Source organism: Acomys russatus, chromosome 4 (assembly GCF_903995435.1).
Source record: "Acomys russatus chromosome 4, mAcoRus1.1, whole genome shotgun sequence".
Taxonomy (NCBI): Eukaryota; Metazoa; Chordata; class Mammalia; order Rodentia; family Muridae; genus Acomys; species Acomys russatus.
The window spans coordinates 63,173,362-63,188,259 of NC_067140.1; the positions used below are offsets into that span (position 1 = coordinate 63,173,362).

The following is a 14,898-nucleotide window of genomic DNA, read 5'->3' on the forward strand; positions in this document are numbered from 1 at the left end:
ATACAAATATCCGATATGCAACCCCAAAGGAGTTGGGAACCCTGGGGTAGTGGACCAAGGCAGATTAATAGGGAGGGGGAGAAAAAGGACCCTGGTCTCATCACACATTTATTTTTTTTAAAGATTTATTTATTATGTATACAGTGCTCTGCCTGCATGACAGAAGGGGGCATTAAATCACATTATAGATGGTTGTGAGCCACCATGTGGTTGCTGGGAATTGAACTCAGGACCTTTAGAAGAACAGCCAGTGCTCTTAACCTCTGAGCCATCTCTCTAGCCCCCCACACTTTTAAATTTATCAGTGAATTATATCCAGTATACCCCATTGTAAAATGTGCAAAAATGTCTTGAGTGAAAAGGAACTGTAAACAGAGAAAACATAAGGTGTCCTGCTAGAGAGAAGCAATGAGCTGAGGAAAACTTGGCCAGTCCCAGGGAGACACTAAAAGCTGAGCGGGGATCGGACCCTCCTGGTGTGGCAGATACTCCACCCACAGCCCAGGGCCTGCCTGACTGTTCACGGGCTCTGAAACCTTCCCGTGAGGCAGAGGAGCAGGGGCTATTCTGAATGTAATTCCCTTGTAGTGAGAGGGAGGCTCACAGGACTCAGGAAGCCTGACTCACAAGGCCACACAAGCAGGACAGCTGCTAGAGACTGATGAAGCTGCCTGCGAGCTAGCTGAAGGCAGGAGCACCAGGGATGCAGCCTGTAAGCTGTCACCATGGTCCCATAACCTGATACGGGCTGCTTCATCACGTTAGACCAGTGGAATCCTTTGTCTGACATTAGGACCTGATGAGGAAGTCACACAGAGGAGGACTGTGTTTTGTTTGGGCTGAAAGCAAGTTATAAGGAGTAATTACGTGCTGCCTTGGGTAGTGGCGGGACTCGGCACAATGCAAGCAACCTTGATGCCTATCTCTCTGAGGTAGGAGAAGGCATTTTATTTCCTGAAGTGAGAACTCTGGGGGGGCTGGATGAGTGGCCCTTGGCCCTGCAGTGTGGACATAGAAGACAGGAAGGAGGCCATTGCAGTCACCCAGGGCAGATGATTAGGCATCTGAACTTTGCTGCTGACTGGAATGGAGAGATGGAGCGTGTGTGAGGAGGGAGTCACTGTAAAGCCTGTGACTACAGCAGCACAGTGGCTCCAAGAAATTCAGGATGCAAACTACAAGGCTCAACTGAAACAACCATTCCCCTTCTGTGTCCTGTCGCTCTGCTAACTTGGTGTGCTCCTAACAGTGGGGCCTGGGCTGGATGGAGTCGTGCACAGAAGGGCAAGAACATGTCTATGATCTGTGCTGCCACCCCATCCACAGAATCCATAGTGCTTATACACAGACCTGATCCCCAACAGCCAGTCCCCTCCTCTTGCTCATGTGGATCCCCAGCCTTGAAGGACAGCTGAGGGGATAACCAGGTGCTGATTCTGCACTCAGACGACTGTGCCAGGATAGTTTTATTACTGAGTATTATATACATTTATATGTTTACAGTTGATGAATTTTATGTACATGGATCAGGGAATTCCTTACAGGCAGTAAGAGCCTACTGAGAAACTGTCCTCTATAGCAATACAGAGCAGAAAGTAGATTCTTTTAGTGACCAGAAGCACACGGATATAACGAACAGACTCTTTCGACTCCAGACTAGTAAGCTCCCTCTCCAAGGTGGATGGTTTCCCACGTGAAAACTTGCGTCAGCATGGGGCTTCTGAGTGTGGCATCCAGACCGAGGTGGCAAGAGGGGAGAGCAACAGCACCGTGGTAGGTGGCCATAGCCACCCAGCCCCTCTCCGTCGCCACCAGAAAGCAGTGGGCCTCCTGCAGATGTCTCAGCGGACTCAGTTTCCTTGCATCACAAGAACATCAGAAAGATCCTCTGTGCCTTCTAGCTTCAGGTTCTGAGGGAAGATAAGAGACAGGGGGCTTTGATAGACTGAGACAAATTTTAGTTAAGGAGACAAGGTGACTACAGAGCACGAGGTCTGTTCATCATTAAAAGGAAAAGCATCATCTCAGCAAAATTTGTACAAAGCTGCTTCTCAGGCCTTGCCAAGGGCAGGGAAAAAGCAGGGAGCTTTCTCTGCCTCTGCTTCAGTTAACACAGCTCCCAGAGAAGGCGAAGAGCCAGGCCATCTGTCCAAGGGAGCTGAGAGACGCAGAGGGAGGCCATGAAGAGATCTGACCCACATGACTAACCTGCCTAAACTGGCTCCTCCACAGGTCTATAACCCACCCCCACCTGTTACGTCCCTGACAGCTGCCCTCTCCCACCTGTGCTCTGGCTGGGCCCTAGCTCTCTCTCATCTTAACTGCAGGCAGCTGTTTCCCTTAGTGCTAGCTGTCAAGCCTTTGTCTTTCTCCCTCACCCTCCCCTGCCTCAGAGGTGCAGTGGTGAGAAATGTTGGTGCTCGGCATCCACTCCACCCTCTTCCCTAACAAACTTTCCTGGTACTCTGCAGCTCACATTCTAGAAGCTGTTGAGAGGATGGAGACTGAGCTCAGTGGTACAACATGCGCAGAACACATGAAATATAAGGCCCTAAGTCTGATCTCTGGGGGAGGGGGGACACGTGGTCGTTGCAGTTAGCCAATCAGTTCCATGCTGCTGGCTAAGGAAGCAGAGAAAGAGAGAAGCACACCCACCCCTGGGCCCTCAGCCCACCACACAACGTCTCTGAGGGAGGTCACTAGCCACAGTGATGGATGAATAGGGTCCACATGGGAGTGACTGAAGGGCAAAGGTGAAGGTCAGGGGTGAAGTATCTGGGGAATGTTTTCCTTGGGGTGCTGAGCTCTGAGTCACCACAGAACTCTGATCTTAGGAAATGCCAAAATGGTCCTAGTCCAATCCCGTACTCGGCCAGACAGGGCATGCGCTATGGCCATCTTGCATTCTTCAGATATCAAGGCCTCTACAGGGGAGACTCGGTCACAGCAAGAGGGAATCAAGCCTCTGGAAGCTGTGCCATCACTGAGGAAGGGGGTGGGGGCAGAGCTGCCAGAGCAGAGACATCAGTGAGCCACACTCCTACTACAAATAGGACTCAACAGCTGCTGCCCAGACTTCTTGTCAAGCAGATTACAGTCCCCCAGTTAGCCATTCAGCTTTTCTTAGTTTTCCTTCAGGTTGTTGGCGTCTGACGTCAGATGCCTCAGCTTATATCAGAAACCACCAGCAACACTTCACTGCATAGCCACAATAGGTGCTGTGTACCCGCCACCCTCGCCCATGGGCTTTTTATTTCAAGATCTTATTTATTTATTATTTATTTATTTATTGTATATGAGTACTTAGCTCCAGAAGAGCACATTAGATCACATTATAGATGGTTGTGAGTCACCATGTGGTTGCTGTGAATTGAACCCAGACCCTCTGAAGAGGAGTATGTGCTCACTAATATAGTGACCCTTGGAAGATCCGCTATAAAAGCTCCAGTAAGCTGACAGAAGTTTGATAGGGTCAAACACCCCGTACTTACTCAGACGACCTACCTTTTCATTGGCTAAATGCAGGAGACACGCAAAAGCCAGGGGTATGGAGAGATTCTGAGCCATGAGTGGGGGCAACCTGAAAAGAAAGGGGCAAACGCTGAGTAGCTCATGCAGCTCAGAGAACAGGGCTCTCCATCAAGTATGAAATCACACACACACACACACACACACAACTAAAAACTACTCAGCAACAAAGGATGCTCAAGGCTTTATAGCAGATGCATTGCAAGCAGGTTTTTCCAGTTTGTATATGGAAACACAATGTTTCCTAGACTGTTCCAGCCACTCGAACAGAGAAGTTTTCACAGCTTATCCATGCATACGACAGATAGCAGCTCCTTCAGATATTTACATAAAACAAGCCATGGGCAGTGGTCCTGTCATGCTAAAAGCCCCACCAAGAAGTTAGCCAGGGCTAGGAGGGACAGCGCACCCCAGCCTTCTCTCTGTCGGCACACACCTCTTCTGTAGGTCCTTTGTGAGCCCACTGAGTTTCCTCTCATCAGCCACTTCCTCGGCAGCACCTTCGTTTCCACTGTCACTGTGGTTTGCCTAACCAAAAAAGCATATTTATGGATTGAACACCTAAGTTCATGTTTGAAACAACAGAAACTTAGAAAACTTAGAAAATCCCGTAAGGAAAAGTGAAGCAAAGACAAACCCTTGGCTATCCCTGGAAGACCCTAAGGTGTCCTAGTTTGGTCCCCACATGGAATTTTTGTCTCTGTGTAGTCCTGTCTGTCCTGGGACTATGTAAACTATGTCGGCCTCAAACTCCCAGAAGCCCACCTGCCTTTGGGTGAGCTGCCATGCCTGGCTGATGTGCTGGCACTTTAAAGAGAGGTAACCAGGCCACTCAGCTGTGACTGTGGACCGTGGAGCACGTGTTTTGTTCTTCCTGTCATATCCCAGCCACGATACAGGGATGGACCCTACTTGGTGCTTCTGTAAGATACAAGGCCAAAGCCACGGTGGCCACGCACTACAGACCAAAACCTAAACCTTAGCCCTGCTAAGTGCCTTTCCCCGCTGTCTGTCACAGTACACACGCTGACTAATACAGCGACTGAGTCTTTCTCTGATATATCCAAGACCATGTAGCTCAGGGTCCTGAATGATTGATTTCACTGCTCAGCCAGCAGAATGTGTAAGAGAGAGTGTGTGGAGTGTGTAGCACCCGATGGGTCTGAACTGTCAGTCAGGGCTCGCCCTGCCCCAGCAGCATGGCCATCTTTCCAGTGTTCTTGTAGAGAATGAACATCTCAAATTAGAACATCAGCTCAAAGATTTAAACACTTTGCCCCACTTGTAAGGTAGTCATAATTTACTTTGCAAAAGGTTGTATTTTAACTGAAGTTGCTATTGGGTAAGAACTCCAAACGCTCATCAATACTGGAAAGCATTCAGTTGCTAAGGCAGCATAAAGACGCTTCCATTTGCACATCTTCATCACCAGTAAGGTGAAACAATGGCTTGCCATGTGCATCAGCTCTCATGTACCTGCCTGCTCCTCGGCTAGGACGATTTCTTTTTCAGAGCAATGATGACTTTTTTTTTTTTTTTTTTTTGGTTTTGTTTTGTTTTGTTTTTCGAGACAGGGTTTCTCTGTGTAACCTTGACTGTCCTAGACTCGCTTTGTAGACCAGGCTGGCCTCGAACTCACAGAGATACTGCTGCCTCTGCCTCCCGAGTGCTGGGATTAAAGGCGTGTGCCACCATGCCCGGCCTATGATAACTGTTTTAAACTTTGCATCTCCCTACTTTGGGGCCATGGACCACATTGAGGGATCATGAGCTGTAGACATCAGCTCTCCCCTCCTGCACACGGGGACCTAAAGACCACGAGTGCTGTCACCTACCTCTGTGACAACATCCTTTCTAGAAAACTCTGTCAGCAGATTCCACATGTTCTGTTTCAGCTTCTTCATGTCCATCTTTTTGGCAGTCTTGGCATAATGGATTTCTATTTTATTCACCTGAAATAGGTGTAAGGAAGCAAAATTAGGCAGAAGAAAAACATTCACTATCAATTTACTATAAAAACAAAAGACTGGAATGAAAAGTTGGAAACCAAGAAGGAATCTAGGCCAGGCATAGAGGCACAGCCCTCGGAGGCAGAGGCAATTGAATCTCTGTGAGTTCGACACCAGCCTGATCTACATAGTGAGTTCCAGGACAGACAGAGCCACAAAATGTAACCTGTCTCCAAAAAAACAAAAACAGGAATCCGGTTTCAGCTATGAAGTTATTTAGAGCTCTCTTTTGGCATACACAGAGTCCCTCACAAAAAAAAAAACAAAAAAAAAAAACAACAAAAAAAAAAACCTCATTTCTTTTTATTTTTACTTTTAGGATTTTGCTGTTTGGTGGGTTTTTAAGACAGGGTCTCATATAGTCAAGTCTGCCCTGGACGTACCATATCTTAAACTTCCAAACCTCTTCCCTCTAAGCTGTAGCACCAGATGACAGTGTGTAATTACAGATTATCACCATGCCCACTTTTAATAAGCCAGAATCTAAGGAGCCAGTGCAGGGGATTGAACCCAGGGCAAACACTCTACCAACAAGGCTACCTTCCCAGACGCTAACTTCTTTTAATCCGAAGCAATGAACATTAAGAACTCCAGTGCACTAGGTAGCACTTGGTACAGGACATACAGATGTTTAACACATAAACTGAACTGAATGAATCTGGCCAAGGTCTTTCAGAGGCACACAGCTCTGCTCTCTGCTGCAGCCTTCATTCATGCACTCTATTGGCGTGATCAGTCCACTCCTACTTGTGCTGTGGGTTTGATTCTCAGCAGTCCCAACATCAATAAGTTAGTAAAATAAGGTCTTTGGAAAGATATCAGTTCCACATGTACCTAACCAGTTTAGACAGCTCAACCCTGTCTAAAAATTCAGAGCAACAGGTTAAGATGGAAAAGGAAAACAGGCGGCACGTAGGCCGGTGGGCCTCATGTGACAGGCACTAGACAGCCGGGAAACCATGTCATTCCTTGCTGTCTCTTCCTTACCTTCTGAGGCTCAGCCACCAAGTTCAACTCTCCATAAGTTGTGATATCTGCTCCTTGGCTTTCAGGAAATCTGCGGCCGTCCTCCTGTGCCATCTTCGGTGTATGGCAAGGATCAGCCTCGAGGTCAAGAGTCCCAAGTGGTCCCGCTAATAAGTCATCTGACTCCTCATAATCACTGTCAGCTGCCTGAGCAAGGAAACCAGTCTTCAGTTGGCAGACACTGTCAATGGACCTTGGAGGGCACCAGAAAGATTCCACACACCAAGCAGGCAGAGACCGCCTCAGAGTCCCGCCAAGGATGCCTGCTCACTTCACTTCTTCCCGCTTCACATAAACCCTACTACAGACAGAGATCTGTTATCAGCCTGAGGCCTCTGAGGCATGGCTTTAAAGGAGTGCAATGACCACAGAGGCCAGTGTCCCTTCCACTGCGCAGCCAGAAGAATATCTCATCTTATGGAAAGCATTCCCGAAACAGGGAAGCACAGCCTGCATCCCTCAGCCAACAAGAGCATAAAGCAGGGGCTGGGCACGCAGCCCAGTAGTAGAGCGCGCATGCGCACGCCCGCACACACACCGTGTGAGGTACAGGGTTCCATCCTTACCACCCAAAAACAGTTGGGGAAACCCCAGGCACTATCTAAGTTGGTAGCAGGAGCCATTGCTCCCTTATATATTTTGGACATAGGGTCTCATGCATCCCAGGATGACCTTAAACTTGCCTTTATCAAAGGATGGCTGGAACTCCTGAGCCTCCTCCTTCCACCTCACCTCCTGAGTGTTAGGATCACAGGTATGCCCTACCACACCCAGTGTGATGGTTAGAATAAAAATGAAACCCCCCACCACCACCGCATAGGCTGATAGGGAGCAGCACTATTAGGAGGAAGTGTGTCACTGGGGTGGCCTGTGAGATTTGAGGCTTACGCCAGGCCATGTCCTCTCATCTCACTGCTGCCTGCCATGCAGATGTGAACCTCTCAGTTACTCCTCCAGCACCGTGTCTGCCTGCACACCTCAGTGCTTTCCACCGTGACAATGGACTAAAGCTCTGAACTGTAAGCCAGCCCCAGTTAAATGTGTTCCTTTATAAGAGTTGCCATGGTCATGGTGTCTCTTCACAGCCACAGAAACTCTAGGACACCCAGTTTATATGATGCTGGGGATCAAATCCACGGCTTCGTTCATGCTGGTCTACAGTCCTAGCCTACAGAAAGTCATTCTCAGAACCAAGCCCCAAGTGAGCAGATCAGAGCTGTGACACAGGTAGTAGGGCAGAGCTCTGCACAGGTCCACTGGCTGGTCCTTACAGGTGCTGAAGATGGAGACGCATCAGCCAGAAAGTCAGACTAGGTCTTCACTAAATCACAACAGTCTGTCTCCCCAGTAAGGAAAAACACAGAATGAACGACCGTCCAGTGCTCTCTCCTCCCCGCATGCATGGTCACAGGAGGCTGCTGTCCGCCTCCCCATCACTTCTCCTTGCTGTTTCTTCAGAACACTCACAATGAGAAACAGAAATTATTCGGTACCAACCAAGGTCTGGAGCTTGTACAATTCCTCCTCAGAGATACTGCCAGACTTCTTGGCCCCACTAGACCACACCACTTTCACATGCCTATGTGTTTTGTGTCTCAGCCATGAACAGGAGGTGTAGTTCTATTCCTTTGAAATCTCACAGTAGCCAAGATTAGTGCTGTGTTGTGTAGGCCAAAGCTTCCGTCCATGTGTGCACGCATTAGCGGAGCATGCCCACTGCTTCCTGCACCCAGAGTATGAGTTGCTGAACTCCATCCTCGGCACTGTTCACTGGTCTGTCTGAGACCAGGGAAGAGACCATCCTGCACTGGGAGGAGCAAGAGCTCTTCTCCCCTTACCTGAAGCCCAGGGCAGAAGTTGGAAGTGTCATTAGGGTTGTTGTAATCATAGTCTTCAACATCCTCATAGTGCTCAGTCTTTGCCTTCTGTTCCTGGCCCATCTTAAGTAACTAGAATAAAGGGGAGGATGCAAAAAAGACATTTCTAAAAAAGCAGCTGTTGGACCAGGTTGGGGCTCCCAAGCTTGTTTCCTATGCTCAGGCCCATTCTAGAATGTCATGTCTCCACAGCCAGGGTCCTAACAGGCTACAAAGGCTAACCTAGTCACCCCTGCACAGAACACCACAAGGTACAGGACACAGAGTCTCTACTCACCGCCCCCCCCCCCCCCCCACCAACAAAAACACTTTCTCCTCTGATCTGCAACTGCATCTTCTGTGGGTTTATTTAAATACAAAAGCGGACCACCTGCCTACAGCTTTCTGAAGAAATTCAACTTGTACTTGAACAACCCTGCTAAGAACTCATTTCCATATCTTAGAGGTAGCTACTGGGGCCTGGGGCCTGGGAGAGGACTCAATACAGGGCCAGCCTTGCAAGCACAAGGCGTAAGTCTGGATCTCCAACACCCACGTAAAAGAGCAGGTGTGGTTGCCCACATCGACCCTAGTTCAGGAATGCCAAGAGATGGATCCCAGAGCTCTGCTGGCCAGCCAGGTGGGCCGACTGGGGGTACAGGGGGCCATGAGAGGCTCTCCCAGAAGGTAACGCAAAGCCAGTAGGGTGGCTCAGTGGGAAAGCTGCTTGCCACCAAGCCTGACAACCTACATTCAGTCCCCAGGCCCAATATAGAAGACTGACTCCTCAAAGTTGTCCTCTGACCTCCACACACACACTGTGGTACACCCATGCATGTTCCTACACAGTACACACAAGGAAGACACAAGGAAGTACACATGCATTAGCACACACACAAATAAAAAATAAAGGCAGCTGTCCCTTGCTAGGGCAACCACTGCCCACTACACAGAAAAGAAAGAAGCATCCAGAGCTTTCACCCAACTACACCTGAGCTCCCATTCAGCCTTCCACGGGCTCACACTGTGCCTCCCTTTGGCTCTCTGTGATTCCTCCTTGCCTGACTCCTTTCCTCCTCCGAGGTACTGCCCAACAGCGACATGACAAGCCACCTGACCCACACAGGCCATCAGCAGGCCCTGCAGCAGCTTACAAGAAAAGAGGCATCGTCTCACCCTTAGGCCTGGTTTGAGGTAAAGCTGGACCAGAGTATCAATTTCATAGTGGAAATCTGTGGGAAGAGTAGTGGCTTTCCAATTCTGGTTCTCCAAAGTGACCTTGGACAGAATGGTAGCAGCCTATACATTAAAAAAAAAAAGCGCTATTAGTAACAACGATGCATGTATACCATTTTAAGGAACTTAGGAAGGGTTTGGACGTTACTCAGTGACTTGCAGTTCTCTGGTCTGTATAATGAAGTGACTGCACTAGGCATAAGAATAGATGCTCATAGGGCTGAGGCGGGCATACTGTCATGAGTTCAAGGTCGGCCTGGGCTATAGAGGGCAGGAGTCTAAGCCACATGGTGTCACCCTGTCTAAAGCTCTCTAAACCCGCCTGTCCCTGCCACTGACTTTGAGACTGTTTCTCAACAGTCCTTCAGGAAATGAGGGAGAGAAAAGACAACTTGTTTACCAACTAGAGTTATAGGTGGGCAGGGCGCACATTTGGGGAAATCAGGAGGAGAAAGCAGACACATAAGGCCAGCCTCAGCTATACAGCAAGTTTGAGGACAGCCTGTGCTACATGAGACCCTATCTCTAAAACAAACAAACAAAAAATAAAATATACAATAAATTTCTGCTTGTTTCTTTTGTTGTAGGCTCTCTCTATGTAGCCCCAGCTGGTCAGGAAGTCAGTGACCTACCTGCCTCTGCCTCCTGCATGCTGAGATTAAAGCATGTACCATGACATCAGGCTGTACAGTGATTTTTGAAAAGCCTGCCTGAAAGGGCCAGAGGAGTGCTGGGTAATCTAAAAAGGCACGAATGTCTTGCACAAACCTTTGTTTTCTGAAAATATGCATCAAAATCAATATCATCATCAAAATTAATTTCAAAAGGTTTCTTTGCACTCTTCTTTCTGTTCTCCACCTGGGTAGTCTCTTCTGCAGAAACAGACACAGTTTATAACACTATTGACCAACATTATTCTCACCTCGTGTCTCCCAGTGGCCTGGTACAGCGTTACGGTAGCTAAGCACCACTCCAGTGGTGGAATCACACACCTTACACCCATCTAAGCCAACGCTTGTGTTGTGGCTGGCTATGCCCATCATATGCTCTGTGTTTCCTGATAGAGCTTGAGGCTGAAGGTACTTCCCTTGTGTCACTTGTGTGCTGGCACTAGGAAACAGAGGTCATGAGCCCTGCTCTCCAGACTCAAAGTCTTACTCTTCCCACTCATGACCAAAGGCTGGCTCAGCTCCCCAGCTTCAGCTCCTCCTCAGGAGATGCGAAGACCAGGGGGTCAGCAGCATCTCTTCTCTCCACAGGCCAGCAGGCAGCATGTGCTGCTCAGCACTGCCTTTCAGCCCAACCCACAAGGACTTACGCTTGGGCCGAGGCCGAAAGCGCCAGTGATCCGGGCCAGCCCACATCTTCATGGTCCGGGGACTGAAATAGGAGTATTCTCCAGGTTTCGTGGACAAAAACGAGCACATGGTTTTGATGTCTCTGTCCCCAAGAGAAATAATTTCTTCCCTGTAACACACAAAATCATCTGTCTGTATACACTGCATGGAATATACACTGTGCACCTCTAAGTGAAGAAGTTTGTGCTCCGGGTCTACAGAGCGAGTCCGGGACAGCCAAGGGTAGATATACAGAGAGACCCTGTTTTGAAAAAACAAAAGGAAGCTGATGTTATGTGCACAGGTGTTTGGCCTGCATGACTGACTGTGTACCACGTGCATGTGCCTTCTGCGGCCAGCAGAGGGCATGGGTTCCCCGGAACTGGAATTACAGGAGCTTGTGAACAGCCATGTGGCCTCTAGACCCAGAGCAGCCTAAGAATAAACCCAAGAGCCAGGCACAGTGGCACTTGCCTGTAATCCCAACACTTAGGAAGACAGAGGCAGGTCGATCTCTGTGAGTTCGAGGCCAGCCTGGTCTACAAAGCAAGTCCAGGACAGCTAAGGCTACACAGAGAAACCCTGTCTCAAACAAACAAACAAAACAAACAAAAAAAGAAACCACCAAGGTTTTACTTGTTGCGTGTTTAGTCTCATTTTCTCACTAAGTGTTCATAAGTATACTTAATGTGTGGCTGTTCCACAGGGCCTCGTAAAAACCATTCTACCCATCTGAAAGACAGGAGAACGGAAGAAAAATCAAGGACTTGTAAGTTTTAGACAGGGTCCCCACACGGCTCTGGCTAGCCTGAGACTTACTACATAGAGCAGCAAACTGCCAGCCTACACTCCCTGCACAGTGACGAGGAGGCAGGAGAGTCTTAAGTTTGAGGGCAGCCTGAGCTACAAAATGATGTTTAGTCCCAAAAAACAAGCAAAGCTGGGTACAATTCTCTGAATCTCAGACCTGGGTCTTTTCACACATATGGATTTTGCTAGGCAGTATGACAACCCTAGTTCCCATTGTCTCACCAATTAGGATCCACAGACAGGGCCTTAGCTACTCCTGAGAGTGAAAAAGATGTCCTATTTTACATATATGCTTCCTCCCCCCCCCCAAACACTCTGGGAACCCTTTATAGTTTGTTAGGTCACCCAGCTTTATCTGCGTGTATGACACACACACAGACCCATTCAGCCTGGCAGCTTTGGTGTGTGAGGGAGCCCTCTCCTCAGGCAAGGCACTAGAAAACATGTCAGTGCAAATCTGGCGCCCTGTGAGGACAAAGGTGATGAGTGAGGTCATCCAGTCTTATCTGAGTGGCTCTGCATGGGTACTGAGCCGAGAGTGAATCCTTATGACACTCTACATGGTAAGCAAAAACAAATAAACCAAGGAAAAACAGAAGAAACCAAACCAAAAGCCCAAGAAAATATGTATTTTAATTTTTTTTTCTTTCTTCTTTTTTTGTTTTTGTTTTCTTTTTTTTTTTTTTTTTTGTTTTTCGAGACAGGGTCTCTCTGTGTAGCTTTGGCCATCCTGGACTCACTTTGTAGACCAGGCTGGCCTCGAACTCACAGCGATTCGCCTGCCTCTGCCTCCCCGAGTGCTGGGATTAAAGGCGTGCGCCACCACGCCCGGCTTTGTTTTTGTTTTCGAGACAGGGTTTCTCTGTGTAGCCTTGGCTGTCCTGGACTCGCTTTGCAGACCAGGCTGGCCTCAAACTCACAGTAATACGCCTGCCTCTGCCTCCCAAGTGCTGGGATTAAAGGCGTGCGCCACCATGCCCAGCTCTCTTGGTTTTTCGAGACAGGGTTTCTCTGTGTAGCCTTGGTTGTCCTGGACTCACTCTGTAGACCCAGCTGGCCTCAAACTCAGAGATCTGCCTGCCTCTGCCTCCCGAGTGCTGGGATGTGCCCCCAGACCCAGCTCTGGCTCTAATTTAATTTTTAAAAAATACAAACCCTCAGCCTGGGAGTCAGCCATGTGCAACATGGCAAACCAGCCCAGCTAATGGGAGCTGGAGGCCTGTTTGGAAACCTTCTGGGACCCCAGGGGCCTTACTGGCTGCTTTGGACCTGGCGCAGCTCCTTCCAGCTCCGGAACTCTTCATGATCCCCAGCTGCACAAGGGTCTGGCTCATCATTGTCATCAAAGTCTTCCACGGGGGGCCCATCAGCGATGTCCCCATCATCGCTGTCTTCAACCTCAGCGTTGATGTCAAATACTTGTTCGTTCTTCTTAAACTTGTCCACCAGGGCCGACACAGACTACAAGGAGAAGACAGGGCTCTCCGGCTGTCCCCATGCTCATCCAGAGAACAGCCACCCCCATCTTCAGCCTCTCCTTTTCCTACCCCGCAGCTCCACCTGCTAGAACCCGCACTCTCCTGAACAAGTCTGCAGGCTGAAGCTGCACTATGTTAGGCACATGTATAAAACACTAAACAGTTACCTGCATTCATTGAATGCACGCTTGGAGAGCACAGTTTTTCATGGAGACTTATTTATGTTGGAAGTTGTAGTAAGTAGGCTAAAGGGGGGCCTGCTAAAAATACACAAAGGAAGGCTTGACACATGACAGTTTCTCAGGAAATAGTGTGCCAAGGGACTTAACCCCCAAAAGAAGGAAATGCCTCCCGCCTGACAGTAGCTGGAGTCCAGAAGCTACTGTGATAAGCATGCTCAAGGTCAAATCTGACCCTAGGGAAGAGAACGAGGAGACTCAGAACTGACCCCAGAACACACAAATGTACAATGGTGATGGCCCTGTGGGGTTCACAGCCCCACCCTCCCAGCCAGGCTGAGAATTCCTATGGGCATGCCAAAGGAAATATTTTCTGTCCTCTTGAATAAATAAAATTGATGCCACAGTTTTGGTTCCCACTGGGCAGAACTAATCTTGGGCTAGCTAACTGAAACCACCAGCCACTGGGAAATGCCCCGAGCCCTTATAAATCCAACACTTGACCACACCTCATTATGTGTTTCACTGTCCCATTTAGTGAACTGGAACCCAGCCAGGGAAGGGCAGAGCTGGCGGTCTTCCACACACTGCTGCAAGGGAGCTGCAGGGACAGCAAGATCATAGGAGACGTTACTGCGGGGCCAAGTTCACCTGGCTTTAGAATGACACAAACCGAGAGGTAGTCACCTCACTGTCCTGCAGTGTCGACTGGCTGGCAACCTCCTGTTGCTGGACCATGTGGGGGTGTAAACACAGATAAAAGCATAAGAGCACTCACAGTGGAGTCAGGTTAAATGCTGTTCCCAGAGTTAAATGCAAGGGAGAAGCCAGAGGCCCAGACATTTGATTCTGAAGTGAGCTCTGTCCTGTGCTATAGCTGAAAACGCACAAGCCTTTTCTTGAAAGCACACTAAGGTCCTGTAATCAAGTGATGGGTCTTCTTTTCAGTCTGAAACTCAAGGACTACAGATGACATAGCTTAGAGGATCAGAGCCCTAGCTGACAGCATAAGAACGGAAAACAAACTGTTAGCACAGTTATGCTGAGCAAACTTCTGCAAGAATAGAAAGACTAAAACTAAGAACAGAGGTGCATGCCTGTAATTCAGCACTCAGGCGTGGAAGGAGGGGGCCGAAATGAGGCCAACATGGGTAAGCAGAGGGACCCAGATCAAACCCTGACCCTCCAGGTGAGCCTGCGAGTGAAGGAGCTCACTGGGTGTAAACAGTGAGCGCATGAGGTCGGTGGCACATAGACACAGTAATGGCTTACTATTTAGATTCCATACTGTAAGGGTGGGGAGTGAGTGGACTGCTAGGCACTGCCAAAGAACACCCAATTTGGCTGTCCAGAAGAATCCCCCGAGTAATCAGAAGCAACGCCAACACCACCCCTATAACTATGAGAAGTGTCTCTTGTGACTAGGGTGCCCTGGTAAA

General features: G+C 48.8%; 1 protein-coding gene across 1 annotated transcript in view; it reads right to left on the minus strand.

Moving 5' to 3' along the window:
* Positions 1–1,194: 1,194 nt before the first annotated feature.
* The window catches only part of Ncaph (non-SMC condensin I complex subunit H), a 22,942-nt gene continuing 9,238 nt past the window's right edge, over positions 1,195–14,898 (minus strand). Inside the window, exons 8-18 of the mRNA XM_051144569.1 lie at positions 13,969–14,060; positions 13,058–13,263; positions 10,974–11,122; positions 10,424–10,527; positions 9,596–9,718; positions 8,402–8,512; positions 6,525–6,710; positions 5,364–5,480; positions 3,965–4,056; positions 3,505–3,580; positions 1,195–1,910 (exon numbers count right to left, since the gene is read on the minus strand). Of these exons, the coding sequence (XP_051000526.1) occupies positions 1,851–1,910; positions 3,505–3,580; positions 3,965–4,056; positions 5,364–5,480; positions 6,525–6,710; positions 8,402–8,512; positions 9,596–9,718; positions 10,424–10,527; positions 10,974–11,122; positions 13,058–13,263; positions 13,969–14,060 (1,316 nt within the window). The 3' untranslated portion in view covers positions 1,195–1,850. The remainder of the gene's footprint in view (positions 1,911–3,504; positions 3,581–3,964; positions 4,057–5,363; positions 5,481–6,524; positions 6,711–8,401; positions 8,513–9,595; positions 9,719–10,423; positions 10,528–10,973; positions 11,123–13,057; positions 13,264–13,968; positions 14,061–14,898) is intronic.